This window comes from Lepidochelys kempii, chromosome 19, assembly GCF_965140265.1.
Source record: "Lepidochelys kempii isolate rLepKem1 chromosome 19, rLepKem1.hap2, whole genome shotgun sequence".
Taxonomy (NCBI): Eukaryota; Metazoa; Chordata; order Testudines; family Cheloniidae; genus Lepidochelys; species Lepidochelys kempii.
In genome coordinates this window covers 6,791,845-6,818,472 of record NC_133274.1, presented here as the reverse complement: position 1 = coordinate 6,818,472, position 26,628 = coordinate 6,791,845, and the positions used below count along the sequence as shown (strand labels likewise).

General features: G+C 49.3%; 2 protein-coding genes across 3 annotated transcripts in view; both read left to right on the top strand.

Annotated features, from left to right (window-relative positions):
• KPNA6 (karyopherin subunit alpha 6) overlaps nucleotides 1–7,585 on the top strand; it is a 42,462-nt gene extending 34,877 nt beyond the window's left edge. For both annotated transcript variants that reach the window (XM_073317865.1, XM_073317866.1), the window contains exon 14: nucleotides 240–7,585. In XM_073317865.1, the coding sequence (XP_073173966.1) occupies nucleotides 240–427 (188 nt within the window). In that variant the 3' untranslated portion in view covers nucleotides 428–7,585. The remainder of the gene's footprint in view (nucleotides 1–239) is intronic.
• A 4,003-nt stretch (nucleotides 7,586–11,588) lies between these two features.
• TXLNA (taxilin alpha) lies at nucleotides 11,589–25,437 on the top strand. Its single transcript, XM_073317462.1, has 11 exons — nucleotides 11,589–11,812; nucleotides 13,326–13,576; nucleotides 14,566–14,904; nucleotides 16,536–16,627; nucleotides 18,364–18,534; nucleotides 19,434–19,628; nucleotides 20,236–20,355; nucleotides 20,708–20,782; nucleotides 21,468–21,560; nucleotides 22,198–22,293; nucleotides 22,835–25,437. Exons 2-11 carry the CDS (start codon nucleotides 13,360–13,362, stop codon nucleotides 23,150–23,152), a joined length of 1,716 nt encoding a protein of 571 aa, XP_073173563.1. The 5' UTR covers nucleotides 11,589–11,812; nucleotides 13,326–13,359; the 3' UTR covers nucleotides 23,153–25,437.
• Nucleotides 25,438–26,628: the final 1,191 nt, after the last annotated feature.

Below are 26,628 nucleotides of genomic sequence, written 5' to 3'. Positions count from 1 at the left end.
CTGGAGAAGACGCACATGTAAGGTGAGGTGGTGGCCTTGGGGGGTAAAAGGAATAGGGGGGTAGGTGGGAAGGGGGCATGGCCTTGCGGGGGGAGAAGGGGTAGGTGGGCAAAATGCAAGCTGAACAAATGGTGGTCTTGTGGCCCCAAACAGTTGAAAGGGTGAAGGATGGATGGGGGCAGGGAATAATATGGATGTTCTGATCAGTCTTGCCACATTCCATTTTTCTCTTTCCTAAGGCTTGGATAAGATAGAGTTCCTGCAGAGTCATGAGAACCAGGAAATCTACCAGAAGGCCTTTGATTTGATTGAGCACTACTTTGGAGTAGAGGATGACGACTCCAACCTGGCTCCCCAGGTAGATGAGAACCAGCAGCAATTCATCTTCCAGCAGCCTGAGGCCCCTATGGAAGGCTTCCAGCTATAATGTGTTCAGATGGGGAAGAACACCATGAACTTGCCAGAAATCAACTGGGAGCAGCCAGAGTTATAGTCCCATTTCCCCCTCCTTACAAACAGAAGGCGCAAACACCCACGCCACCCATTAGGAAACAGTTCCTCCTTCAAGAACAGCTAGAAGCAATGCTTTGCTCTCATGGAAAGAAGGGGATTTTATTTTTTACACTTTTTTTGCTGCTGCATACATGTCTTTAAAGCAGGCACCAAGGTGGAGGAAGGACACGGAGGTAACAAATTGCACCTCTTGTTTTAATTTGTGGTGATCTTTCACAAATATTGTCACTTGTTACCTCGGGTACTTAAATGAAATTTCAGTAGGGGTGGGGGGGGGGGGGAAACACAAATCAAAAGTTAAGCATTCTCTTCTCTGACAATATTAATCCTGGAAGCTAGGGTTGATCTATTTAATTTTTTTTGCACATCTTACTCTTTGTTAAAGACTCTAATCTGCCAAGAGCAAAGTTTAGCCCCTCACGTTTTCACAGCTCTCCTTCAGTGGACCGCGCCATTGGACATGGGCCAAGTTCCCCTTGAAACATACTGTAAATGGACAAAGGAGAAGTGGGGAGACTTTTCCTGGGGAAGGATTTTTTCCCTTTGTTTAAAAATATTAATTTTTTTTTTTAAAAGAACTGTTATTGGTATTTAAAAAAAAGCAACAAAACCCCAAAGATGGTAATTGTGAACAGGTGGGGGAGATGTTTTGGTGGTCTTTGAAAAGAGGAAGCACAGCTGTCATTGCACGGGCTTCGCTTGCATTGCTACTGATTGAAGTCACAGAACTGTTGAAATGGTGAAACCCATCTTCATCTTTACTTGAAAATTTGTTTCATGAAAACATGTATTAAGATTTGGATTTTTTTCTGAATGGATGGGGTGGGGGTGGATTATTTGTTATGGGGTGGGGAGGAAGGAGGGCATAGCTACACTTGACAGGAGCATTGTGTGCGGTGTTAACTCCAGTAGCAAAGGGCCTGAGTTTTCAGGATTACTTTCTGCTCACAGTTGGATCATGTACATTTTACTTCAAAAGGAAGAGTCAAAGCTCTGTATTTTTTATATATTATATATAGGTAGATATTTGTCTAATTGGGCTTCAGAGAAAAATATATATGAAATTTCTGTAATTTATGTAAATAGAATACTGTGAGGCAGGTACACCTGGAAATGATGGTCTATGAACTCACTCACTGGTTGTCCTGCTTCTTTTTCCTCTGTTTACTCACGTACTGTACAAGCAAACATAGATTTGTCTTAAACTCCTTTTCCAGATTGAGTTTAGTTAGCCAAGAGTGATATAAAACACAATAGGCTATGGAGAACCCAAACAATTTTGGGATTTGAGGGAAGGGGATGGGGAAACATGGTTCACCGAGGTGTCTAATAAACTTGCTGAGTGCATCCCCTCCCTGTTCTTGCTGTCCTAAGCAAGTGCAAGTTTTGATGCCTTTGGGACTGAGAATTTCAAGAGGGTAAGAAACAAAGCATGGTGCCAGTTGTATGAAATCAAGAAATCTAATTTCACAAGTCCTTCACATTTAAAAAAAAAAAATCGGTGCATTTGACTGGTAGCTGGCTATGGCTAGAGTGATCTCTAAATGCATAAAGTTCCTTTATCACTTGCTGCAGTTCAAGTTTGGGGTGAATTATTTAATATTAGAGAGCCTTGTGGAGCACGTGTGAAAGCTTAGTTGGTGTACTGGAGTGCTGTGCCATTGCAGGATCTTTAGAAACCTACCAGGGAACTTGGACTCCTAGCGAACACATTAAAATTGGAACCTTCATTTATCTGTGAAGAATGAAACTGAATATTGCATTTTAAAAAAATGTATTAAGGTTTGTGAGGTTACTTGACAAGCCACTTACATTAGCCCAGTGGCTCACTCACATGCCTATGGCTAGTGTGCATCCCCTCCCTCTTCTCTTTAAACAGAGGGGGGAGAAATCCTTTTGTCCATCTTCTAAAGCTTGGGTTAGCTGCTGAGAAGTCTTTTGTATTGAGACTTTTATGAAAGAAAGATTCATTGTGTAGTTCAATGTAATATGTATTGGGGTAGTTTGTTAAAGAAGAGCATGCAAATTAAAATCTCTTCTAATGAATCCTTATGCAGTTGATGGAAGATGAAGAAATAAGCAATCTGGCTTTATATTCAAATTCAAGCCTAGCCTTCTGCTTAAGGTCTCAAATACCATCAGTATGATTGCAGAGTATATTCCTGGATGCTGGGGTTAGCCTACCTACAATCTAATTGGTCCAGTCTTATTCAAGAATCTTGCTTGCCTCAAGAGATTTTATTTCCCCATTAAAAATATCCGTGAGCAACTGTGGGTTAAGTGAAGCTTCTACACATGGGTGTTCTTTCTCCTGTCTCTTTTGTGAGGCAGGCGGGGGGGTGGGGTTGCTGCTATTTTTCCTTCCACTTGTAGGCCTTTCAGCACTAGCATCAATGATGTTTCCCATGGCCATGCATACGGTACTTTAGGTTCTAGGATGTACCCTAAAGCTCAGTTGTTGCACTGACACCTTTCTCTCACCTCTTTCTGTATCTGCAAATAATCCAGCAGTGGATCTGGAAGAGAAATGGATGCTGTAGCAAACTGCTTTGCAGGGATCATTGAAATTAAAAAATGCTGTCCTGAATTGATGTATAAGCAGACACCCACTTTGTGGAGAGTAAGAAGAGAATGTGGATGGGTAAAAAGGACTGTTCTCCTGCATGGCTGTTTGGGAGACCTTCAGGGGCTGGATGTGACCACAGAATGTGGTAGCCAGGCTACCTGAAAGCCTGCAGGTGGGTTGGGCTAAATCTGCAGAATCAAGCTGTTTATCAGTAGGAAATAAGTTGTTGAATAGGAACTGTTATCAAGTGAAGGGCTTCAGAGGAACAAAATTCATATGATCAGTTTCATGGAGATGGTAAAATTCACTGTGGGATTGAACCGTTCTACAATCAATAAAACCTTATTTTAAGCTTAGGGTAAACCTATTCAGTGTCTAATTTTTTTTACCAACTAGACTCTGGATATTCATATTGTATTTGAAATTGAATCTACAGCCAAGGGAAGTTAACAACTTTGAAACCCAGAACTGGAGAAGACGTGTGTGGGACTCTGTTTCCTTCCTCCTCAGCTCTCTCTCCCATGAGGCTGTGTCTTTCTGTGATATCTGGTCAATACTGAGCCCCATCTTGCTTTTACTCTTCCAAAAAGGCTCCCTCTTTGGCAAATGAAAAGCAGTAATGTATCCCTTCCATAGACAGGTTCTATGTGGAAGGCCTTATGAGAAATGTTCCAAAGCCACCTGTGACCCAGTGGTCCCTTCACTGATGAGGGAGACATTCTTGGAGCTGCTATTCCACCAGTCAGCTATCTGAGGTGTTACATGAACCAGAGTACTATATTAGGACTGTGGTGAAGAGAAAATATCCTTCTAGGATAGAGCCTGATACCTCCATGGCTTTAGGATGGCATCTCAATAGCAAAAAGGTAACCAAAAGATCTTGATTCATCCACAATTGTAGTCTTCTGATGTAAATCACTTAAAACCCAAGGTTTTATTTGTTCTGTGCATTACCTCAGGACCATATAAAAGAAATGGAGCTCCTCACTCCATCGGAGCTTCTTCCATTCATTGCAGCATGAAGAGGCATTGGGATCGGCTTTGCAAGATCGCTTTTTTAAAATGAGACTTTTGGTCCCTGAAATGATGTGGAACTACCTAACAAACTTGTAGCAAAAGCTGCAGAGGTAGTAAGGATGGCTTTTTGTTCAGAGTGGCCCTACTATCTTCCTGCTGTGAGGAAGCTTGCTTCTTGTCCTTGATAGCAAGAGCCATTCCTACACAAAGCAGTAAACTACTGTCTAAATTACAACTCAAACCTTCCCTTAGCAACCAGAGAAACTAATACTTAAGCCCAAGCCACCTATTGAGGTATTGTTCCTTCTTGTAATTAGCTTGACATCTTTTTATAGAAAATGGGGGAATATTTGGTTTACCAAAAAAATCTTGCACCCTGCCCTTCCCTCCCCCACCCCCCAAAAAAACAAAACAAAACCAAAAAAACAAATCTTGTGAAAAGGGCATCACTTCCTGCTGTCTTCTGAATTGGAACTTTACAACTGATATTAGGGAACAAGTTTGGCTTTTGGAAAGCTGCTCTTGCAGAGTGCAGGAGAATCCATGCTGATGTCAACCTTGTTGAATTTATGCTAAGTGTCTGTAGATAAGCTCTCTCCAGAACCTCCACAAATGCTGTCCTGGGGTGTGCCACTTAGTTTTTAACAAACATTCATCCCCCCCCACCCCCGCATGTAAGCTGCTTCTATTTTTCTCAGCTCTCACAAGTGCCGTGTAGACCTACAAGAGATGTTGAAATTCAAGCATTCATCTTATGGGTCTACTTTTTATTTTGAATATTACTGTTTTGTTAAACAATCTATGGCCTTTTTTCCTATCAATATTGCACTGCATGCAGTGGTTGCACTACAGACTATGCCAACCCGTTCAGTTAACCTCAGTGCTAAGTTTGTGCTGTCAGCAACTTGGGTATCGTAAATCCCCTAGGTCTGGGGTCTATTTTGTACACTTATCTTCTCGGACCACCATCTCTTAGGTGCTCCTAAAACACTTTAGAGGCTAGTTTACTTCCTGCATACTATATTGCTCAGTAATTGTGCGCATCTAGCATACCTCCAAGTATGGCATACCCAGTGGATGCTAGCTATAAAAACTAGTTTTACCATTCTTGTCGTTTAGGGACTCCTGACTGTTGGCAGTACCTCCTCTGTATTGGTTACCTAGAGCAATAGCACTTCAACCCAGAGTGAAAGCAATATCAACTCAGAACATGTCAGGGATAATTGGAGGAAGGATCCTCAAGCAAGCATGCAATTACAGTTAACTGCTAGTGTTTGGCTTTCTCTAGTCTCTAGTACATGACCAGGGCAGATAACTGGTACAATGAAATCTCTCAAAGTATTTAGAAGAAGTTTAATCTGTGCCATTATACTGGATCCCTTCCCTCATTCTCAGATCTCTGCATGTATCATAACTTGAAGCACTCTTGGGTGTGTGTGTGTGTGGGGGGGTGTTATTCCTAGACCAGCCTCTTCAACACTACTGCATTAAACAGCACAGCCTCTTCTCTCATAAGCTGTCTTGGCATGTTCTCACAACCCAGCAGTCCAGTTAGAACTCATGAATGTTCTGACCTTTTTAAAGGGTGCAGTAAAGCTTCAACTATGACAGTGTCAAACCAAGGTGTCCCAAAGGGGCTTATAACATTGCAGTAGCAAAAAATGGAAGATCCATTGATGCAGAGGCCTTGTATAGTACTAAAAACTGATCCAAATTCTAGTGTTAAACTGGTCTAAATCCAGATGGACTTCAGCTTGGTTCTGTATTTAGCCAGGTTAGATACTTGCTAATATGTTGCAAATTACCAGTGATGTCTAAGCAAAGTACTACTTTCTCTTGACTATCAGAAAACAGAAGATTCTTAAGGCTGCCCACAGTAGGTACCATTCTGTCCTGTCATAAAAAATGTGAGGACCTTACCTCAGTGAAGTTTTGGATCTTAGCCAAACGTACAGACTAAAATCTCCATTGTCACATTTCCTAATCCATAAGCGTTGGGGCCTGTATGCCATGCTGTAAAACAGCACTAGTGCTGAGCTTGCATTCCTGACAGTCTCCTTCTGAAAACTGAATTGCATGAGACTGGTGTGGCAGACATCTCCAGATTAAGGTGATGATGGGGCTAGGAGGCTGCTAACTCATATCAGAGTGATCCCTTTGGAATTACTCATTTTAGTGCAAAGCATCCCAGGCTTCTAGTATCTCCATCAGTTAGAACATTAGAATTAGCTAGTCTAAATTTCTAGTTTTCTCCTTTGGCCCTGCGTTAATGTCATCTTTAATACCTTATCACTTCAGTTTGGGGCTAAGATTTCATCCTTTTACTGTGTGGAGCTTGAGCTACTTCAGTTGACCTAAAGCAAATAAGCTCTCTGTATTGTCTGAATTTGTTGATCAAGGGATGTATATATCCTCCTTCCATTTAAGACTTGACCTGTGCTTGGTGTCTTATAGACAGGCAGCTGTAGTCAGAACACGCAGTAGCTGCCTGCATAACAGAACTGTTGCAGTGACTTCAAAAGAGCCCTAAAGGAGGTGGAGCTCTTCATCTGAATCCTACTTTCCTTTCCTTCACTGGAGGTGCAGATCTAGTTTCTCTAGTAAACCTGAACTCCTGCTTGCCACTTACCCTTCCATATTACAGATATGGTAAACTCCTGAGTGAATAAGCCTTTTATCAGCACAGGTCTATGCAAACTCCAAAATAATCCAACTGAATATTTTTATGTTAAGAAATGACCTACAACCAGTGTCACAACTGATCAGGATTTTAAAATTAATTCTGGGGAGCACAAGAGGAGAAGAGATGGGTACAACTGTCAGACCCGGGTACAATACTGGGCTGGAGAAAAGGCTACTGGAGAGTGAATAGTGTTTTGGAAACTTTCCTCATCTGTTCTGGATCCCTCTTTGGAAACTGAAGATGTCTACCATTTTTTAGAAGCAAACTGTTAAAGGCCCTAGGAATGGCATTTAAAAGGCTTATTCTGCTGCAGTAACAGTGCTCAAAGCATTAACCCCTATGAAGCCAAACCCCCGGGGTGGAGCTGGTGCTGTGTTCTGATTTTTTTTTTTTTTTTTTTTTTTAAATCCGCTCATGTGTGGGTTGTGTTATGAAACCACTAGTGAGCATGGCACAAAGGGGAGGAATAGTATGTGACTGTTTACCCAAATCAAAAGTCTGGGAACGGGACTTCAGGATGTAGCCACATCAACAGCCAACAGTGATTCAACTTTTTTTTTTAACTTTTCGTTTATAAAAGTCAAACAACTCTGGCTATTTTTCCAATGTGTGGCCCTTTAGAGGTACATTATAGCTGTACCACGGTTGGTTGATAGGCCTTGTGAGGATATACACCTGACTCTAGTGTGGACTAGTATGATGTGTACAGATTAAAGATATTTATACACATTCAGAGTTAAAAATGTATCTAAGTTTCCAACACTGTAATAGATACAATGCAAAATAAAGAGTCTGTTCCAAAGCTGCTCTTGGTGCTCAGTCTGTCTGGATTATTTTGTGTCAAAATTTAGGGATCCTGGCAGCTGGGCTAAAGTGTACCAACAGGGTGCCCACATATGAACAGAACATCCCACTACCAAAGAGCTCACATGCCAATATACTGGTAAAATCATAGTGACTTATTTATTGGCAAACTGCAAGGAAAACTCTCCAAAAGCTTGGATGGAGGATTGCTTATAAATGTTCAATGTGTAAAAAGCTGACATGGGCAAAGGACCACTTTGCAGGGCAAGCACATCTTCTGTCTGCCAATAAATTTGAACTGTACCAGCCCAGTCCTTGCCTATTACTATATTAGGATCAGCCTGTCATGCTTATTTCACTCTTTAACCACATAGCTGGAGGAGGAAAAAGTACTAATCAAAGCAGTCTTCAAACTCTGCATTCTGTCCTTTCCACTCAGCTGGGACTGAGCATTCCTAGCTGTAGGAGACTATTTGTAGTAAGACTAAGCCCAAACTATAAAAGGTAGTACACACTACTTTAACCATCCTATATCCCAATTTTGGATGGCATGTAGGCAGCACTGTGGAAATGGAGACAGGTCCCTGCCTCAACATGCTTGCATTTTAAATTACCCAACTAATTCATTCACAGGGGCAAGGTTTAATTAAACAGCATGATGCATATATTGTAGATCATATTGGAGACTTTCATACAGGTTACCTGATCCAGCAGTAATTAATCCATGAGTGTGCTGTTACTACATGTTAACTACTGGGGCTGCAATTTTCTTCCAACCTTAGTACAGTAGAACCTCAGTTATGAACTGACCAGTCAACAACACACTATTTGGAATCAGAAGTACACAATCAGGCAGCAGCAAAAAACACATACAGCACAAGTACTGTGTTGAATGTGAACTACAAAATCTAAAAAGGAAAGTTTTTTTAAAAATTGCCAAAGTAAGGAAACTTTCTGTGCTTGTTTCACTTCTTCTGCATAGTAGTTTCAAAGCTGTATTAAGTTAGTGTTCAGTTGTAAACATTTGAAAATAACCATAATTTGTTCAGAGTTACAAACAACCTCCATTCCCAAGGTGTTCGTAACTGAGATTCTACTTTCTGTCCAGACTGATTTCTTCTTTAGACAAAATGTGGCCCTCTAAAGAAGACATCAGTGTCAGAGGGTGTTGTGAAGGCCAATACTATAACAGGGTTCAAAAGAGAGCTAGATAGATTCATGGAAGAAAGGTCCATCAATGGTTATTGTCCAGGATGGAGAGGAATGGTGGCCCTAGCCTCTGTTTGTCAGAAGCTGAGATTGGGTGACAAGCAATGTATCACTTGATAACCTGCCCGTTCTCTTTGGGGCACTTGCCATCAGCCACTGTCAGAGGACAGGATACAGGGCTTGATAAACCTTTGGTCTGACCGAGTATGGCTGTTATGTTCTCTTGGTTACCTTTGCTGAGTAAGCAGTATGTTGCAGCCCAGACCTGTTCCTGGGGATCAAGCGTACAACTCAGCCTGCCACAGTTGCAGAACCAACATGTAAAGGATGAGGAACGCAATTTCCATCTTAGCTAACATCTGTTCCATGTTTGTATGGAACAGTGCAGCTGTTCCCCAAACAGCTTAACAGCCACTCATAGAACTCAAACTTCCTTTGTATAGTAGCTAGGGCTACATGGCCTAGCCTATGTCTGTTTCCATTCAGTCATTTTCTTGACTTTATCAGTGGCACACATTTGCTCCAGACCAAGGCTACCCTTCTACCTGCAGTGCAGCTTAGGGCATTTTAATCTGCGCTGGGGTGCAGGTAAACTCTTAACATTAAGGTGGCAAAGTAGCTTCTGCCTGTCCTTTAGGATTGCCACCTTTTAAATTGCACAAAATTGAATACCTTTGCCCCAGCACCTGTCCCACCCCTTCTCTAAAGCCCAACCCCATCACTCATGCTCTCCCCCTCCCCTCACTTTTACTGGGCTTGGGTTGGGGTGTGGGAGGGGGTGCAGGCTCTGGGGTGGAGCAGGGGATGAAGGGTTTGGAGTGTAGGAGGGGGCTCAGGGCTGGGGCTTGGGGTGCAGGAGGGAGTTCCAACCTGGGGCAGGGGGTTTAGGCTCCAGCCAGGCAGCACTTACCTCAGGTGGCTCCCAATCAGTGGTGCAGCGAGACTAAGGCAGGCTGCCTGTCTGCCCTAGCTCCATGCTGCTCAAGGAAGTGGCCAGCATGTCTGGCCCCAAGGCACAGGCAGATGGCAGTGCACACTGCTCACACCACCCCTGCAGCTCCCATTGGCCGGGATTCCCGGCAACTGGGAGCTGCAGAGCCAGCGCTCAGGGCAGGGGCAGCACACAGCAAGAAGCCTGCCTGAGCCCCACTGACTTAACAGCACTGCCAAGGTCCCTTTTCGATCAGGTGTTCCAGTTGAAAACCAGATGCCTGGCACCCCTTCCTGTGCTCCACCTGTAACGCTTGTCAAACACAATCAACAAAAAAGATGCTTTTGTCACTTCCTAAAGCAAGGGGGAAAGGTTGCAGGGGAGAGGAGAACTAAACCTGCTGCTGAATTTATGGTTGAGATATTGCAGCAGCCAGGCTAGTGCATGAGGCCTCCCCTTTCCTCATAGCTCCCCACCCCAGCGTGTGTGTCTCCCTAGCCCTTCTCCTCACAGCTTCCCCCCACCCCCAGGTTAGTGCCTCCCTGTCCCCTCCTCATGGCGTCCCCTCTCCTGACGGCTCCCCGCCCCTCAGGCTAGTGCCTCCCTGCCCCCTCTCCTCACGGCTCCCCCCCCTCGGGCTAGTGCCTCCCTGCCCCCTCTCCTCACGGCTCCCCCCCCGGGCTAGTGCCTCCCTGCCCCCTCTCCTCACGGCTCCCCCCCCTCGGGCTAGTGCCTCCCTGCCCCCTCTCCTCACGGCTCCCCCCCCTCGGGCTAGTGCCTCCCTGCCCCCTCTCCTCACGGCTTCCCCCCCCGTCGGGCTAGTGCCTCCCTGCCCCCTCTCCTCATGGCTCCCCCCCCCTCGGGCTAGTGCCTCCCTGCCCCCTCTCCTCACGGCTCCCCCCCCCCCTCGGGCTAGTGCCTCCCTGCCCCCTCTCCTCACGGCTCCCCCCCCGGGCTAGTGCCTCCCTGCCCCCTCTCCTCACGGCTCCCCCCCCTCGGGCTAGTGCCTCCCTGCCCCCTCTCCTCACGGCTCCCCCCCCTCGGGCTAGTGCCTCCCTGCCCCCTCTCCTCACGGCTTCCCCCCCCGTCGGGCTAGTGCCTCCCTGCCCCCTCTCCTCACGGCTCCCCCCCCCTCGGGCTAGTGCCTCCCTGCCCCCTCTCCTCACGGCTCCCCCCCCCTCGGGCTAGTGCCTCCCTGCCCCCTCTCCTCACGGCTCCCCCCCCCCCAGGCTAGTGCCTCCCTGCCCCCTCTCCTCACGGCTCCCCCCCCTCGGGCTAGTGCCTCCCTGCCCCCTCTCCTCACGGCTTCCCCCCCCGTCGGGCTAGTGCCTCCCTGCCCCCTCTCCTCACGGCTCCCCCCCCCCCCGTCGGGCTAGTGCCTCCCTGCCCCCTCTCCTCACGGCTCCCCCCCCCCGGGCTAGTGCCTCCCTGCCCCCTCTCCTCACGGCTCCCCCCCCCGGGCTAGTGCCTCCCTGCCCCCTCTCCTCACGGCTCCCCCCCCCTCGGGCTAGTGCCTCCCTGCCCCCTCTCCTCACGGCTCCCCCCCCCCCCGGGCTAGTGCCTCCCTGCCCCCTCTCCTCACGGCTCCCCCCCCTCGGGCTAGTGCCTCCCTGCCCCCTCTCCTCACAGTTCTCTCCCCCGCCACTTAGGGCGCGAGGAGAGGGCTTCTCCTCCCGCTGCCCGCACCACTCCCCCCATACCCTTACTGGCGCGAGGCACGCCGGGAGACATACTAGCGCCCCCTGGCGCGAGGCACGCCGGGAGATGTAGTCGCACCGGCTGCCCGCCTCGAATGCCGCCGCTTCGCTGTATTTCCCGGCAGGCCCCGCGCCGCCCCGCTCGCGGATTGGCTGGCGGGCACGGCGGGTGACGACGCATGCGCTCTCTGTACCCGCTCAGAGGCCCGGGCTGGAGGCTGCAAAACCGCTTGCCCGGTCGTAGAGCTCCGCCGCGGGGACGAGGGGACGCTGAGCGCCGTGGGGACCCGTATGTAGGGGGCTCTCCAATCTGCCGGAGTGCGGCCGGCGGCCGCTACTGATTGGCTGAGGGTAGGGAGCCACGTCAGGGTACTCGGCGGTGACGTCACGCGGTACGTCGGTGATGTCATTGCAGGGTAGGGGTGACGTCCCTGCCCGCAGCCTTGGGGGCAGAGGGCGGGGCCTGGTGAGGGTGTGGGGAGCAGGGGGGCGGCATGTGTGTGTGAATGGGGCAGGGTGGGAGTGGGGCTGGGATCGCGGGGTATCTAGGGCAGCTTGGGGGGCACAGTGCAGGGGGGGCTGGCGTAGGGCGCTGGCAGGGGAAGCTGAGGCAGTGGAGCCTGTGGGCCCTGCAGAGCTGGGTGGGGCACACTGGGTAACGTAGCGATGTGTGCAGCGCGTGGGGTGCCACAGGGAGAGGGGGCATTCGTGACACGGGGGCTGTGTGCAGTGTGGGAAACCGGTGCTGCTGGGCCTGCCTGTGAGAGACGGGCCCATCGTGGGGCCGGTGCACGACTAGATGCCGCGCTTGCCTGGCCCCCATTACTTTTTAACTGCCTCCCCTGGCTTCACGTGGCTGGTTGTGCCCTGCGTTGCCCTCTGAGAAGACTTACCCGTGGGGCGCTATGCCCAAATTTGGGACAACGCTTTCCTCTCATCAGAGGTGGGATCCGAATTGTCCTGGGACAGATAAGCTGCCTGTGCTTCATCATTAGAAGTGTCTCTGAAATGGGAGACTGCAGAGTGGCTGCAGCAATTGCTTTCCCTGTCATCTGCATGGTGAATGAGAGATTGAGGGTGAGAGAGAGAGAGAGTGTATCCCTGGAGGGGCATGGAAATGGAAAGAAGGTTGAATTTGGCCTGTGTCTGTCTGTTGTGTTTCATGGAGCTGTTGATAGATCTCTTTGTTGCTGACCACCAGCTCTTCTTGGAAATTGCATGCTTTCCCTCCAGCCAAATGCACCCGTTGTTTTAATAGACGCTGGTCCCTCTTCTGCCTTGAGGATCCTGATTCAAGATTTTGGCCTCTGTCCATTGCTCCTGAGCTAGGAGGGCCTGTGTGCTTAGTAAAGGCAATGCATTCAATCCTAGAGAGAGAGGTTCTCATGTCAGCCTGCATGGGCCCCTCTAGGCTAATGCTGTGATCCATGGAACTTATTTCCTGGTGGCTTGTGGAATGAAATGTTCTGAGAGCAAAGCATGAAGTGAGGGATGGGAACTTGGGTCCATCAGAAGGCTGCAGTCTGCAGAATACAGAAGTGAGAGAACCATTTACTCCAGGGGTTTGGAGGAGCAGTTTACTCAACTGGAGGAACAGTTATCCAGACATGGAACTCTTTATGGCAAGCGGGATAGCTTGGAGATATGGGAGAAAGGATGCGTGCGCTTTCCAATAGCAGAATGGGGTTCACAAAGCTGCTGTTGAGTGAGAGGCAGCAAATGCGTCTTACAACTAGCAGTGGATGGGGAGGGTCAGTGAAGAACCTTGCTCTCCCAGTTCTGAGTGTGTCGATTCCTGTTGATTTCACCTCATAGTCAGTCTGTTGCAGGGTGGTGATTTCTGCTAAAATCTCATGAATCCTCATTTCTTACAACTAAACTCAGGTGACCTTTCTCTTTCACCAGGGTTTATTGAGACTGAGTGGGGAGAAGAGCATTGATGAAGAACCAAGGTGAGGAGAACAAAGCTGCTTTGCTGCCTGCTAGTCCTCCCAAAATGAACAGCAATCTGGTGCTACAGGAAGGAGTCTTAGCCGAGGCTGCAGCTCCCCCTGAAGCTGGGGACTCCCCAAGCCAGTCCAGGACATGCAACTCTGAGCCTTCTGCTGATGGCAATGCTGAGAGCCTGACCAGTGAGGAGCAGGATAAGAATGAGGGTGTGTTTCCATTTTGAACTGAGTGGCCATGTCTAGCTGTGGCTTTCTCTCTGGGGTGGCTGTTGTAACAAATTTCCATTCACTCACATGCAGGAAGCTTGTGGCTTTAGAAGCAGAGTCCTGGGTTTCATTTCAGGTGTGTGTAATGTCTGTATATGTGCAGTTCCAAAGTAGTAACCGTGTGTATGGGATGGTGGATACAAAGGTGTGAAGATGCATCCACCACTGGTTCTGAGCTGGCTGTATTGAATTATTTACTGTTCACCCATTGCTGTGACCTCTTGGACTTTAGAGTCAAAAAATCAAACAGACCTGCTTTACTGGGCATTATTATTAGTTGTCCCCTCACCACCACCACCCATGAGCCTATACATTTGCTCTCCTATTGGTGCTATAGAAATAACAAAAATAACCCTCCAGCTGGGGAAAGCTCTCTAGTCAAGTAAGTAGTTGGTTGAAATGAACCCTGCCATCCACACTGATGACCAGTAAATTTGGGGTCTGGTGAATGCCCAGTGGCTGCGATGACTTCATCAACTGCTGCCAATCTTCAAGAGATCAAATTGGGATTCTCAGCAGGAGGACCTTACTGACCTTAGCTGTCAGGGTGGTGCATAAGGAGAAAGGTTCTAAACCATATACTTCACTCCAGGAATGGATATTAGTAGGCTGTTCTTATGAAGGAAAACGCACGTTGAGCCTGCTCCCAATAAACGTAGTGGGAGTTTTGCCACCGACAGATGTTGGGAGCCTGGTCATGCTCCCTAGATTGGAAGGGAACTTAGCTAGAAGTGCAGCTCCACTGTCAGAGCAGCTAGTTAGAGATGCAATACCCCAGGAGAATGTATGTTGCTGAAAGTTTGCTGGCCCTGGTAGGAAGCCTTTCCACTGCTCTCTGGTTATTACACAGGGCTACAATAGAGAGGAGCTAGCAGGATAGAAATTGTTAGAGAAAGTGTCATGTGTTTGTCCTCACCTATCTCCCATAGCTTCTCATGTGGAGGAGGAGACAAAATCCTCCCAGCCTGCCACGTGTGATGTCTCTGAAGAGCTGAGCAGGCAGCTGGAGGACATCTTGAACACGTACTGTGTGGATGCCAGCCAAGAAGGTCCAGGAGATGATGGTGGGCAGAGCGAGCCCGTGGAGCCAGACGAAGCAGACAAGTGCCGGAGCGAATCCCCCAGGAACGGCGAGCAGGAGCCAGGCTGCCCTGAGATGAATGGAGAGAAGGAGGGCTCCAAGGGGACCGAAGAGTTCCGAGCCAACGACGAGTGTGGGGAGCGTGATCAGAAACGGGCCCAGGAGAAAAAGAAAGCCAAGGGTCTCGGTAGGGGTTCCTAGCTTTGGTCTGTGGCCACTCTGGGGTGGGGAACTTTCCTCCTGGGGCCTTCCATTTTCATAGTGATTTAACTGCCCTCTGCTAAAGCCACTGAAATAAGCATCCTAGCCATGCACTGCACAGCAATGTTGAAAAACGATATGGCTCCATGTGCCATAGGGATGTGAAGACATATGCCCTGTGCTGCTCAGGCACAGACCAGCCCTGAGCACTGACGAAGTCTCTGAATTCCAGGTGCACACAGTTTTGGGCAGGGCATGTACATACAGCTTTGCGCTTTGGGCCAGGCTGAGTGCACGGCTTCTAAGAACTGTCTTCCCCCACACACACTCTCGATAAAAGAAAAGGATGTAGGTGAGATCCTACAGAGACCATCAGTTATTCCTGCATTTGGGTGAGAAAGTAAATTGCCCTGTTTGATCTGCATAAGCTAGCAACAGAGGATTTCTAAATAGGGTAAGCGTGCAAAACGAGTGTGCAATTGCCTGTCTAATTTGCATCTACGTTTATTGTAATTGCATTTACAAATTAGGCATGAAATTGCACACACAGCTATGCACTAAACTTCTTTCTTCTGCTGCATTTACCGGGGGTTGGGGTGATTTAGCGGTTAAACCTGGACGTGCAAGTCCAAGACTCCCAAGTTCTATTCCCTGCTGAGCCACATGCTGACTGTGCAGCCTAGGTCAAGTTGCTTATCCAGCCATCTATATTAGTATTGATAGGACCCCCCCTGCACTGTAATATCTGAGCATCTCATTGATTTAATATACTTATTCTCATGGGATCTGTGTGCAGATGGGGAACTAAGACTGAGGCTCAGATCTTCAAAGGTATTTAGCTATAAAGCCCTGCAGCCTGACCTGAACCCTGTGGGATTTGACTGCAGGTGTCGGGTCTGGGTCAGGTGGGAAAACAACCAGACCGGCTCTGGTCGGCACTCCTCCTGCCTGGGGGTCAGCACTTGGGTGGCTGCCTGCCCTGCTCATACTGAGCACCACCATCTCGCTGCACCGTGTGCGCTGCAGACTGGTTGTGCTGAGGAGGCACAATGCACACAGGCACTTGCAGCTGCCTCCGCACTGATCCCATGGGCCTGGGGAGAAGATCCAACCCCCCAGCAGGAGACGACAGTGGTGCTGATGCAGTTTCGGGGGTGGGGAAGTGTTGGGGTCAGATTGGGAAACAACTTGACCTTCTTGGGCTTATGTCAGGTGGGCTTGGGTCTGAGTCAGGCTTAAAAATTAGGCCTGGGAAGATTTCTGTTTAGGCACCTAACTCTCATTGAAATCAGTGAGGTGCCTAAATACCTTCTGAGGACCTGGACTTAAGTAACTTTCTCAAGGTCTCACAAGAAGTCAGTGACGGAGCAGGGAATTGAACCTAGGTCTCTGGAGTCCATCCTCCCAAGGAAACAGCCCCAAATTAAATTACACACTGATGGCTTAAATTCTTGTGGAGAATCTGAGAAGTGCATCAGGGATCCTAGCTGTGGTTTTGTGTGTATTTGGAGCAGGGAATGTAGCAGCTTCTGGTTTCCACCTGGGTGTTTCCCCTTTGCCTTGTGATCCAGAGCTCTGGGTGAAAGAGCTGTTTCTGCTTTCTGTCTTGCCTTCCAGGCAAGGAGATCACTTTGCTGATGCAGACGCTGAACACACTGAGCACCCCAGAGGAGAAGCTGGCGGCACTGTGCAAGAAATACGCTGAGCTGGTCAGTTCCTAGCACTACACTTCAGGCTCTAGGGCAGGAGACGTCTCTCACGGCCGAGGGATCGAGATTGTTTGGCGACACAGGAGACAGACGTCCCTAGATTGAGGGGGACAGCCCATGCATACGCTGCAGTTATTTTCACATGAAACATGGCTTCCTAGGCTCTCTGGACACCTGGGTTCAAAAATGCAGCTAGGCCTCAGGTGGAGAGAGTTTGTTAGGCTCAGTCTGTTTTCTAGTGATCATTTAGCCGTCTCTGCACAGCAGAAGTATAAGCGAGTATAGAAGTGCCTTGGGCAGATTGGTATTGTGGGGTTTCCAAGCTCCACCCTGCTATCGATGTCAGGAGTGCTATATATGGCCATTTTAAAGACCGTCTTTCTCTGGCCTGCTAACTTGGACCGTACTCTGCACAGAGAGAGCAAAACAAGCCGGGGTAGGGCCAAAGAGCTCAAATGCAATGAACCAGCTGTGGTGTGCTCCTGAGATAGAACCGGCCCGGTATTCAGTGTCACCCTTGTGCCGTTATATCTGCTGGCAGGTCCCATTTTCCCAACACACTGCACTGAGAGGACAAAACAGTACACAGCCCAGGAAACATAGTGCTTGGGACAGAGATAAGGAGGCTCAAGGGAAGTGCATGCCAAAGGGGAGACTGACTATTCAGAAAGGCAGTACTGTCTAGTGGATGGAGTTTGGGGGGCTAAGAGCTCCTGAATTTTACTCCCAGATCTGATACTGACTCGCTGTGTGGCCTTGGGCAAGACCCTTCTTCTCTCTGTACTTCAGCTTCCCCAACTCTAGAACTGGAACAATTTACCAAGGGTCGGGGTGAATTCTACATCACTGACAATTTTTAAAACAAGATTGGGTATTCTTCTAAAAGATCTGCTCTAGGAATTATTTGGGGGAAGTTTTATGGCCTGTGCCATACAGGAGATCAGACTAGATGATCACAATGGTCCCTTCTGACCTTGGAATCTGTGAATCTAGAGCAGGGGATAATGCTACCGACCCATCTCTCATGGAGTTTGTGAGGGTTGATTAATACTTAGCATGTCCACAGCACCTTGCATGCAAGAAACCTCACAATCCCTCTACCAGGCGGGTAGCCTCATCACCATTTCACAGGTGTGGAAACTGATGCACAAAGAGGGGAAATCACTGCCCCAGAATCACTGACACAGCCACAAATGGGATCCAGAAGTCCTGACTCCCAGTTTCCCCCGCACCAAACACTAGACATCACTCCCTCTCCACAATATAAGAGCTATTGTAACACCTGAAATAAGCACATGGATATGGATTAGCTGTACAGGGAACGGCCTGACTCAGAGCCTTCCTCACAGAAATAAGTTCCAGCGGAATCCAGAGTAGCAAATGGTGCCCAAAGTGGTTCCTCTAGAGTGATGAGTCCAGGGATAGAGGTGCCCATGCCACTGAGAAAACACTGCACTCCACACCCCACCTTCATCTAACTCAAGGACAGTATTTAATGCTAGAGCCAACCCCTGGCTGTAGGAAAGGAGCTGTGCCCAGTGAGAGCCCTTGCTGGAATGGGGGCCTGTATAAGCCATGGATTTCTCCAGGCCTCATTACTGCAGTGGCTGTTTGCACTGGGATGCTATCGTTATTCTCTTGGGGGCTAGAACATTCTCACCCAGAACCCTCTCCCTGGGGTGTAGCTGGAGTCTGCTTTGCTGCATCTTTCCCTCTCTGCTTCTCCCTCCCTCCAGCTGGAAGAGCACAGGAACTCCCAGAAGCAGATGAAAATCCTTCAGAAGAAGCAGACGCAGCTAGTACAGGAGAAGGATCATCTGAGGAGTGAACATAGCAAGGCCATCCTGGCCCGCAGCAAGCTGGAGAGCTTGTGCCGCGAGCTCCAGAGACACAACCGCACCCTCAAGGCAAGAGCCTCTTCGCTTCCCACCTTGGGGGCTCTGAACATGAGAGAAAGGCACCAACGGAACGGAACTGCTTTCTCTCTCTTCCCCAGATCAGTGGTTCCCAACCTGCTAGGGTGATTGTTCCCATTTACCAGAGTAAGGGCTTGGCTGTACTAGCCATTGCCTACTGCCTGCCATTCGTTAGTGTGCTAATCTTGCACTGCTTCTTCGCTTGCATAGACAGTGAAGACTGGGGATTTGGCATGCCTAGCGAGACTGTCAGGCAGTTTAGAGCAACTGGTGCTTTGTGATGGGCTAGAGCATCTTAGATGAAGGAGTTGTGCAATGGCAGTGCCCTGGCATCCAGCACAGAGGCTCTTTGGTAAGGTGGGAAGCTGGGAGCCTGGAGTACCAGTTGCACTCTTGAGTTTTCGTAACTGGGAACCCCTGGGTAGAAAGCAGTGTCTGGCATTCAGCTGTACCCCACATGGGAGGTCAGTCTGGTCTGTGTGAGACTGTCTGAGGCCAGCCCACTTTCTGCATAGCCCTGCGTTAGATTTCACTCCATGATACTGCCCATCTCTTCCCCATCGCCAAACCTACCCAGCAGAGGACAGGACAGCTGAAATGGGCAGATCTGACTCATCTATCTTGCCTGCCTTTTGTCTCAGGTGGATGGATAGTTGGAGGGGGGGGGTTGGGGGGGCGGAAAGAGCACCAAGATGGGCTAGGGACGGGAGGGTGCAGGGCAGGGGCCACTCAAACCTCTTTCCTCTTTGGCCTAAACAATAGCACCTGTGCCCTGAAGGGCAGGGTGATCTGGGTAAGTTGCTCTGTGGGTCAACTGGTCCAAATGTTCCCTGTGCATTACGCGGGGGATTGACCTGGGTCTCTCTGTTCCTTTTCGTCTTCTCCCATAGGAGGAAGGTGTCCAGCGTGCACGGGAGGAGGAGGAGAAGCGGAAGGAAGTGACGTCCCATTTCCAGGTGACGCTGAATGACATCCAGCTGCAGATGGAGCAGCACAATGAGCGGAACTCCAAGCTGCGCCAGGAGAACATGGAGCTGGCAGAGAGGCTGAAAAAACTCATTGAGCAGTATGAGCTGCGGGAGGAGGTGGGGCACCCATCGGAGGAGAAATCCTGGGGCCTAGGAGGGATAGGGTGGGGGCTCTGCAGAGCAGATGGAATCCTGGGCTGGCTGGGAGGGGGATGTTTCCTCTTCTTTTCCTTCACATACACCCCCCACCTGCACCCGCAAGGTGATGTGGATTCCTGGAGACTGGGATGATATTAATTTATGTCATGATAACACTGAACTGCAGTGCTGTTGGCTGCACAGAGCTATTCACCCCAGACCTGCCTGATACTCCTTATCGCCATTTTACAAATGGGAAACTGAGGCATAGAGAGGTGAAGCGAGCCAGTGGCAGAGAGAGGATTAGAACCCAGGAGCCTTGTGCTCTAAGCGCCAGACTGGTGCCTCTCCCTTGCAGTCACGTGGGTTATTGGAACTGAAACCATTGAGGTCCCTCCTTCGGTAAGCCAGGTACTATGAACTAGTGGGCATGCCCCACATAGAACTCACAGGGCTCCTGGGTGGCCTGTGGACATGTCCTCCTGGGTCATATGCCCCTCTGCTCCTGTGGAATTGCTGACGCGTTATGTGGGGAGCAGAGCCTAGGTGACCATGTTAGTAACAGCCCCTGTATTTCCCCTGGCAGCATATCGATAAGGTGTTCAAACACAAGGACTTGCAGCAGCAGCTGGTGGATGCCAAGCTCCAGCAGGCCCAGGAGATGCTGAAGGAGGCAGAGGAGAGACACCAGCGGGAGAAGGACTTTGTAAGTCTCCAGCTTTGGCAACTATCTTAGCGAAACCTGTTGAACCTTTTAGTTCTCGCCTCCCTGCTAACGCTTTCCTAAGAGCAGCTGGCCTGTTGGGAGGTAAGGAATTGCCCAGCCAGATCAGGCTGTCCCAGTCCAGTATCCTCTGCAGTGGCCGTCCCCAGCAATAGAAGCCCTGGTCTGTTCTTCAGCACTGGTTGTGCTTCACTATTGGATCAGTGCCAAGCCCCTGCCTTGCAGGTGTGTCTGATTCTGACCCAGCTGGCCCTTCCCGAGCTAGGATGGACTCAAGCTCTTCCCTGGAGTCCAGTTAGCTAACTGCATTCCCATCTCCCTCCTTCTCCTCTAGCTGCTGAAAGAGGCCGTGGAGTCTCAGAGAATGTGTGAGCTGATGAAGCAGCAGGAGACCCATCTCAAGCAGCAGGTGACGTAGCACAGCCCGGGCTGTCTGGCTCTTATGGTTCCCTTCCACCTGCAAAGAGGTGGAAGGAAACCCGTTTCCCTGGGGGAGGAAGGGGGTGGTCTTCACTGGTGTGTTGGCTCCTGGTACAGCGCAGGAGGTACAATGCAGGGTGGGACCTCCCTATGCCTTGGGACCTCCTCCTTCCTCCAAGGAAGCACAGAGGTTAAAATGTTACCAGCATCTTTCTCAGTGCTGAGGTAGGTTGTTCTTTCACATGGGACAGAAAGCCTGATCCTGCGAGATGCTGAAGTCAGTGGAAGTTGAGGGCATGCACCACCTTGCAGGACTGGGCCTAAGCAAGACGGGAGGATTGTTCCCCTCTGTCTAGTCCAGGACTCTGAGCATAGCAGCTTGGTGCTACGAGTTACACCATAGAGCCCTGAACTCTACTGAATCATAGAATCATAGAATAACAGAGTTGGAAGGGACCTCTGGAGGCCATCTAGTCCAACCCCCTGCCCAGAGCAGGACCAACTGAACCACAAGGGCTTGAATCCTAAGAGTCAGCCCAGTTCTTCACAGAAATCCAGCCTCTCCCATGCTGGACGCTGAACTGGGGAGGAATGGTGAAGGGAGGCTGGAACAAGATGCTTGCTGTGCAGTGTCAAGGTACTTGGCACTGAGCTGTAATTCCCTCTCTCCCTAGCTGGCCCTCTACACAGAGAAGTTTGAGGAGTTTCAGAACACGCTTTCCAAAAGCAGTGAGGTGTTCACTACATTCAAACAGGAGATGGAAAAGGTACTGTGGCTGCCACCCCTATTGGCCAGAGAGCTGGCATGGTCCTCTCTGATGTGTTAGAGCCACTGTCTGCCACCATCCCCACTGGGTTTCCAAGCTGGTAAAGTGGCAACTCCTTGATTACGTGGAGGCCAGCTTTCACCATCCTCAGAAATTTTCCAGGAGCTGTGTACTCCTGGGAAGTAAACCAGTTGGATTCAGCAATCATTAGCAGAAGGAGCTTTCCTGTGCAATGGGGTGGGTGGAGTTGGTCTGGGGTGGGGTGGGAGAGGTTGGTCGAGGGTTAGCCGTGATTGGCAGAGCCTGCACCTGAGCCTTCCCAAAGGTTAGGGGAGTTTAGAGCTGGGTGTGGGGGTGGCTTAGTCCCAGCTCTTGTTCAGGTTTGTTGTGCCCTGGTCAGTGGGTGGTGGGTATCAGAGGCTTGGGGAGGCCTGGTCAATATTCCCTCTCAGTGAAACTGACTCCAGTGGGTGAGATGAGGCAAGGCGGAAGGGCTGCTGCACTTTCCTGGGCCGGCTGGCATCTGACCCCTTGCTCTGGGAATGTCCATGCCCCCTCGAGGGTGCTGTAGAAACTGTCCAATTGCGACGCTCTGTATCACTGTTTCTCTTTTCCTTTTATTGCTGTATTTCTGTAGATGACAAAAAAGATCAAGAAGCTGGAGAAAGAGACCACTGTGTATCGGTCTCGCTGGGAGAGCAGCAACAAGGCTCTGCTGGAGATGGCCGAGGAGGTAAGCCCCATCTGTGGTACCATGCTGCGGCAACTTGTCAGGCGTCTGGTTCAGCTTTGCATTTTGTTGGGTACACTGAGACGGGCAAATAGCCAATGGCGAATGCATCAGAGAGCAATCTAGTGGTTAGAACAGGCAACTGGGAGTAAGTACCAAGAGTCTGGTTCCTGGCTTTGCCTCTGACTCATTGTGTGATCTTGGGCAAGTCCCTTCCCCTCAGTGTACAGAGGATAACGAGACTCACCAAACTAGTGGTGAGGAAGCAAGGGTTAATGATGGTGTTTGAAAGGAAGGTGCTACCGAGATGGACAGTCACTCCCTGTCCCGCAAGGGAACAGGTAGATTGAAGAGGGTGGTGACAGCATATGAATGTTGGGTCCTTTGCTGACTGCTGATATGTTTGCCTGTGAACTTGGACTGTTTCTTCCAGGAGTTTCCCTTTCCCTCTCTTCCCCAGCCTCAGACTCTAGGTTTCTGTCTTAGCGGTAAGACTCTCAATTTCTCACCTTCACTGCTTAGGGACCGTTGACTCTTTTTGCAGAAAACCCTTCGGGATAAGGAGCTGGAAGGGCTTCAGGTGAAAATCCAGCGCCTGGAGAAGCTTTGCCGAGCCCTTCAGACCGAGCGCAATGACCTGAACAAGAAGGTGCAGGACCTGTGTGCCCATACACCCCAGGCCGAAGCAGACACGCTGGAACCCCTAAAGGACCCATCTCAAGACAGCTCTGGTGAGCCAGCACTAGGGGGTGCTGTAGCGCAGCAGTGCCCCAGGGAGGATTGTCTTCGCTCAGCAAAGCCAATGCACTGCACAGAACCTGCGGAGAACCCCGGAGAACTGAGCATAGGAGCTTTGGGTTAGGTTGGGACTGAGGAATGCTCTCGCTGTGCTGACTAAGCAGGTGGAGACAGGGGAAGGGATAGTAACATATGAATGGTTCCACAGACTGATCTAATGTCCTTTCCTTAGTCCCAAGACTGGGGACTTTGAGATTTTCCAGTTTAGGCTTTTGGAGATTTTTTTTTTTTTAATATATACATATATATATATGATATATAAAACAATGTGCAGGGCAACATACACTTTTATATATGGATATATATAAACTAGATTGACCCACTTTCCTGCGTGTGCGTGGATATCTAATACACGAATTTTCAACTGATTGGCCCTTTTGCTAAAAGACCTTGTTAGTGGTGGGCTGTGATGCCCTTTTAAAAGCTAGTGCAGCACAGGGGGCCAGATGGGTGAACCGTCTCCAGTCTCTCCCGCCAGCTCATAGCATCCAAACAACTGGAAATGTCACGAGCGCGGTCTGCAGCCGTCCTGCTTTCAACGTGACTTTAAAGCAGAGAGTGGAAATGGGGAGAATTTGAAGCATTTCCCAGCCTTGGATGCTCCTTTTTCTCTTCCTGGTTTAAAACCGACCTGCCTGAAGGCAGGCTGCTGGGGTGTGCTGGCTTATTTTTTCCTGGTTAGCACTTTCTCTTTCCCTTAGAAGAAGGAGGGAAGAGGCTGTTTTACTTTGTCATACAGTCCATGTACTGTATGGGAGCAAAAGGAAATGGAGAAACAGTGTGGGGTCTTGGACACATCAGAAAGCCCCCTAGCAGCCGTCCCTCTGGGCTCTTGATATTTCCAGAACCTGCTGATGTCTCAATAGCCTTATAATTCACAGTTGCCTCTACGCTATACGCACACATGTACAAGTGTATTAAAGAGTTAATCCAAAGGTCTTCTTCCTACTTGTTTTGCACATGAATACCGTGAGGGGGTGAGGAGGTCCTCCAGGTTATTGTCTAGATCCCTTTCCTGTGGAAGGGCCTCTGTGCTGCCCCACGGTAGGTGTTTACAAAGCAGTGGTTCCAGAAAGACAAAACCTCAGCTTTGTCCTTGGCTGAATAGTTGGGACCATGAGCAACGTGCTCTAGGCTCAGCCCCTGAGAAGGGAGCCATGTCCACATGGATAGTCTACTGGCTGTGATGTGCCGCTGCTCCAGTGCTCTGGCAGGCTCCTTTTGACTTTGTCGTAACAGCACCTCATTCACAAGTACCCTTCCCCAGTAACGTACCCATCTGACCGTCTTCCTGGCTGACAGCTGCTCTGCAGGGAAAGATTGCTGAGAGAAATGGATGCATGCAATCTCTCCCTTCAGCAGAGTGTGAGAGCAGCGCACCATTTCTCCATCCTGTCAGTCCCATGAGATGGGGAATCTGCTGCTTTAACCGGTCCTTATGGGGGCAAAATCCCACCGACTTCAGTTTGGGAGTCTTGCCTGAGCAAAGACTTCTGGGATTGGCCCTCAGATAACCATTTCTCTAAACTCCTCCACTCATGTAAATCTCCCCAATCCTCTGCTAGTTTTGAAGCAGGCCTCACTAAAACTTTAGTTCACAATATACTTTTATTTTCAGTACCATCCCCCTTTGATTAAAACCAAACATGATCAGCTCAAGTAAATTTCAGTCACTCTCCACTCTTTTATCTTTCTTAGACTGGAGCCGTTTGGTGGGGAACTTTAATTTTTCTTCCCACTGTTTCTCTTCTGGCAACACTGCTAAGCAGCTTATCTCTAGGCAGCTGCACAGGGCCCTTGTAAACCATCTACAGTGCTGTTTTTGGGATCAGCCAGCAGAAGGTGCTACTGTACACTCATCCTGTCTCCACTTGAAGTTCAAACGGTATTGAACCAGTAAGACTTTTCTGGTTAATGAATTAAGTCTCTAGTGGAGACAGGACCTAACAAGCTGGAATCTTTCTGGTCATCACAGAGCAGGAGGTCTTAGCCTGCTGATTAGCCTGGGTCTCTCTTTAAAGTCAGTGGAACGTACTCAATGGAGCTTGGCTTTGGTTTTGTCTTCTGGCCCCATTGCCTGAAGTATCACTACTGTCAGCTCAGGGAAGTCTCTCTCTGCCTCTCAATGCAAACTGGGACTTACTGAGCAAGAGAATGTATTTACGACCTGATGGGACCACGCCTCGCTTTTGGAAGGTTAGTTAAGGTGAAGGGCTGCAGCCTGTATCCGGACTTTCCTCAGCTCCTGCTGTTTAGAAATCCACAAACTCTTTTTGCGATGGTGCAGATAACCTGTGTGTAGGATCTGTTGTATGTATCTTCATATCCAATAGAAATGCACATAAACTACTTGCTGGTGTGTCTGTATTCTTTCCCCCTACACCATACACAGCGAGCCAAGTTTTCTGTATCTTTCTCGAGAGAATGATGTTCTTTTCCTATATCCTAATTACAGCCTTCATCCACCATGGAGCATACGTAAAATATTTGCAAGTAACCAGGGAGAGCAGGAAATGCTTGGCATGGAGAGGGTCAGGGCTCTGATACCGGTGCGTCACTAGATCCGAGAGCTGTTTGTGGGGTTCCTCCATAGCAGGGCCCTCCTTTGGGTGTTAGGAGGAAGTATTGATGAGCTGGAAGCCAGTTCAGCATTTTCGCAGGAGCTGGGGTCAAGGTGCAGTACATTGTACCCTTTCCGCGGTGTCTACGTTACAGACGTTTTCCTGCTAGCAGAGCTTTGTCGGTCCGGGATGCGAAGAGCTGTGATCGCTGACTGACTGAGCTGTGCCAACCGAAGCCACTAGTGTAGAGACAGCTATACCACCAAAATGGAACTTTAGCTTGTCTTGGTCAGGGTGGCTGGAACAAGCCATATCAGCAGAAGCAAGGGTTGTTGGTTTTAAGCTGCGTCCACACCAGGAGTATTTTGCCAGTATAGTGCTGTTACAGTTATGATGTAGACATGCCCTGAGCTTACCGTCCTCAAACAGCATTCAAGGAATCAGTTGCTTTACCCCAGGCCTGGGCCTTTGTTCATCACTTGCCAAACATTGGCACCGGGTCTTGTCCCCTGTTCGTCCTCCCCATGCTCTTCTCCTCAATGCCATGCAAACTCTGTGGCACTGAGCTGCAGTTTTGATTTTGCCCTCATGGGGATGTGTCACTCCAGATGAGCCCAGTTTTACACAGGTCTTGTGGCTGTCGTGAGATGGGCTTGCATTGTATCCTGTCCCAGGGCAGAACAACCGCTCCTGCCTCCTGGTGGAGCTGGGGGTGGCAAAGAACCAGCCTACCCAAGTCGGGATTGTCTTTGAGCATCCCTTCAGGCTGTAAGTGGTGCCTACACTTAAGGAGAACTAGAAGCAGGGATTTCCATTAAAGAGATGTAAAGGGATGAGATCTCAATGGAAACACAGCTTCTCACTGGGCTGTTAGGCAAAGAATTTAGTAATGCACCAGCCCATGGAGCTGGAGGCCTTTGGGGGCTGAAAACTCCCAGGCTTGGCTTTAAATTTAAGGTGTCAGAGGGAAATGGACTCC

Bases quoted from the DNA above. Each gene is read 5' to 3' on its own strand.
- TXLNA (XM_073317462.1), top strand. From the start codon at position 13,360: ATGAAGAACCAAGGTGAGGAGAACAAAGCTGCTTTGCTGCCTGCTAGT. The intron at 20,356-20,707 runs GTAAGTCTCCAG...CTTCTCCTCTAG, and splicing joins ACCAGCGGGAGAAGGACTTT to CTGCTGAAAGAGGCCGTGGA. The intron at 22,294-22,834 runs GTAAGCCCCATC...CTCTTTTTGCAG, and splicing joins TGCTGGAGATGGCCGAGGAG to AAAACCCTTCGGGATAAGGA.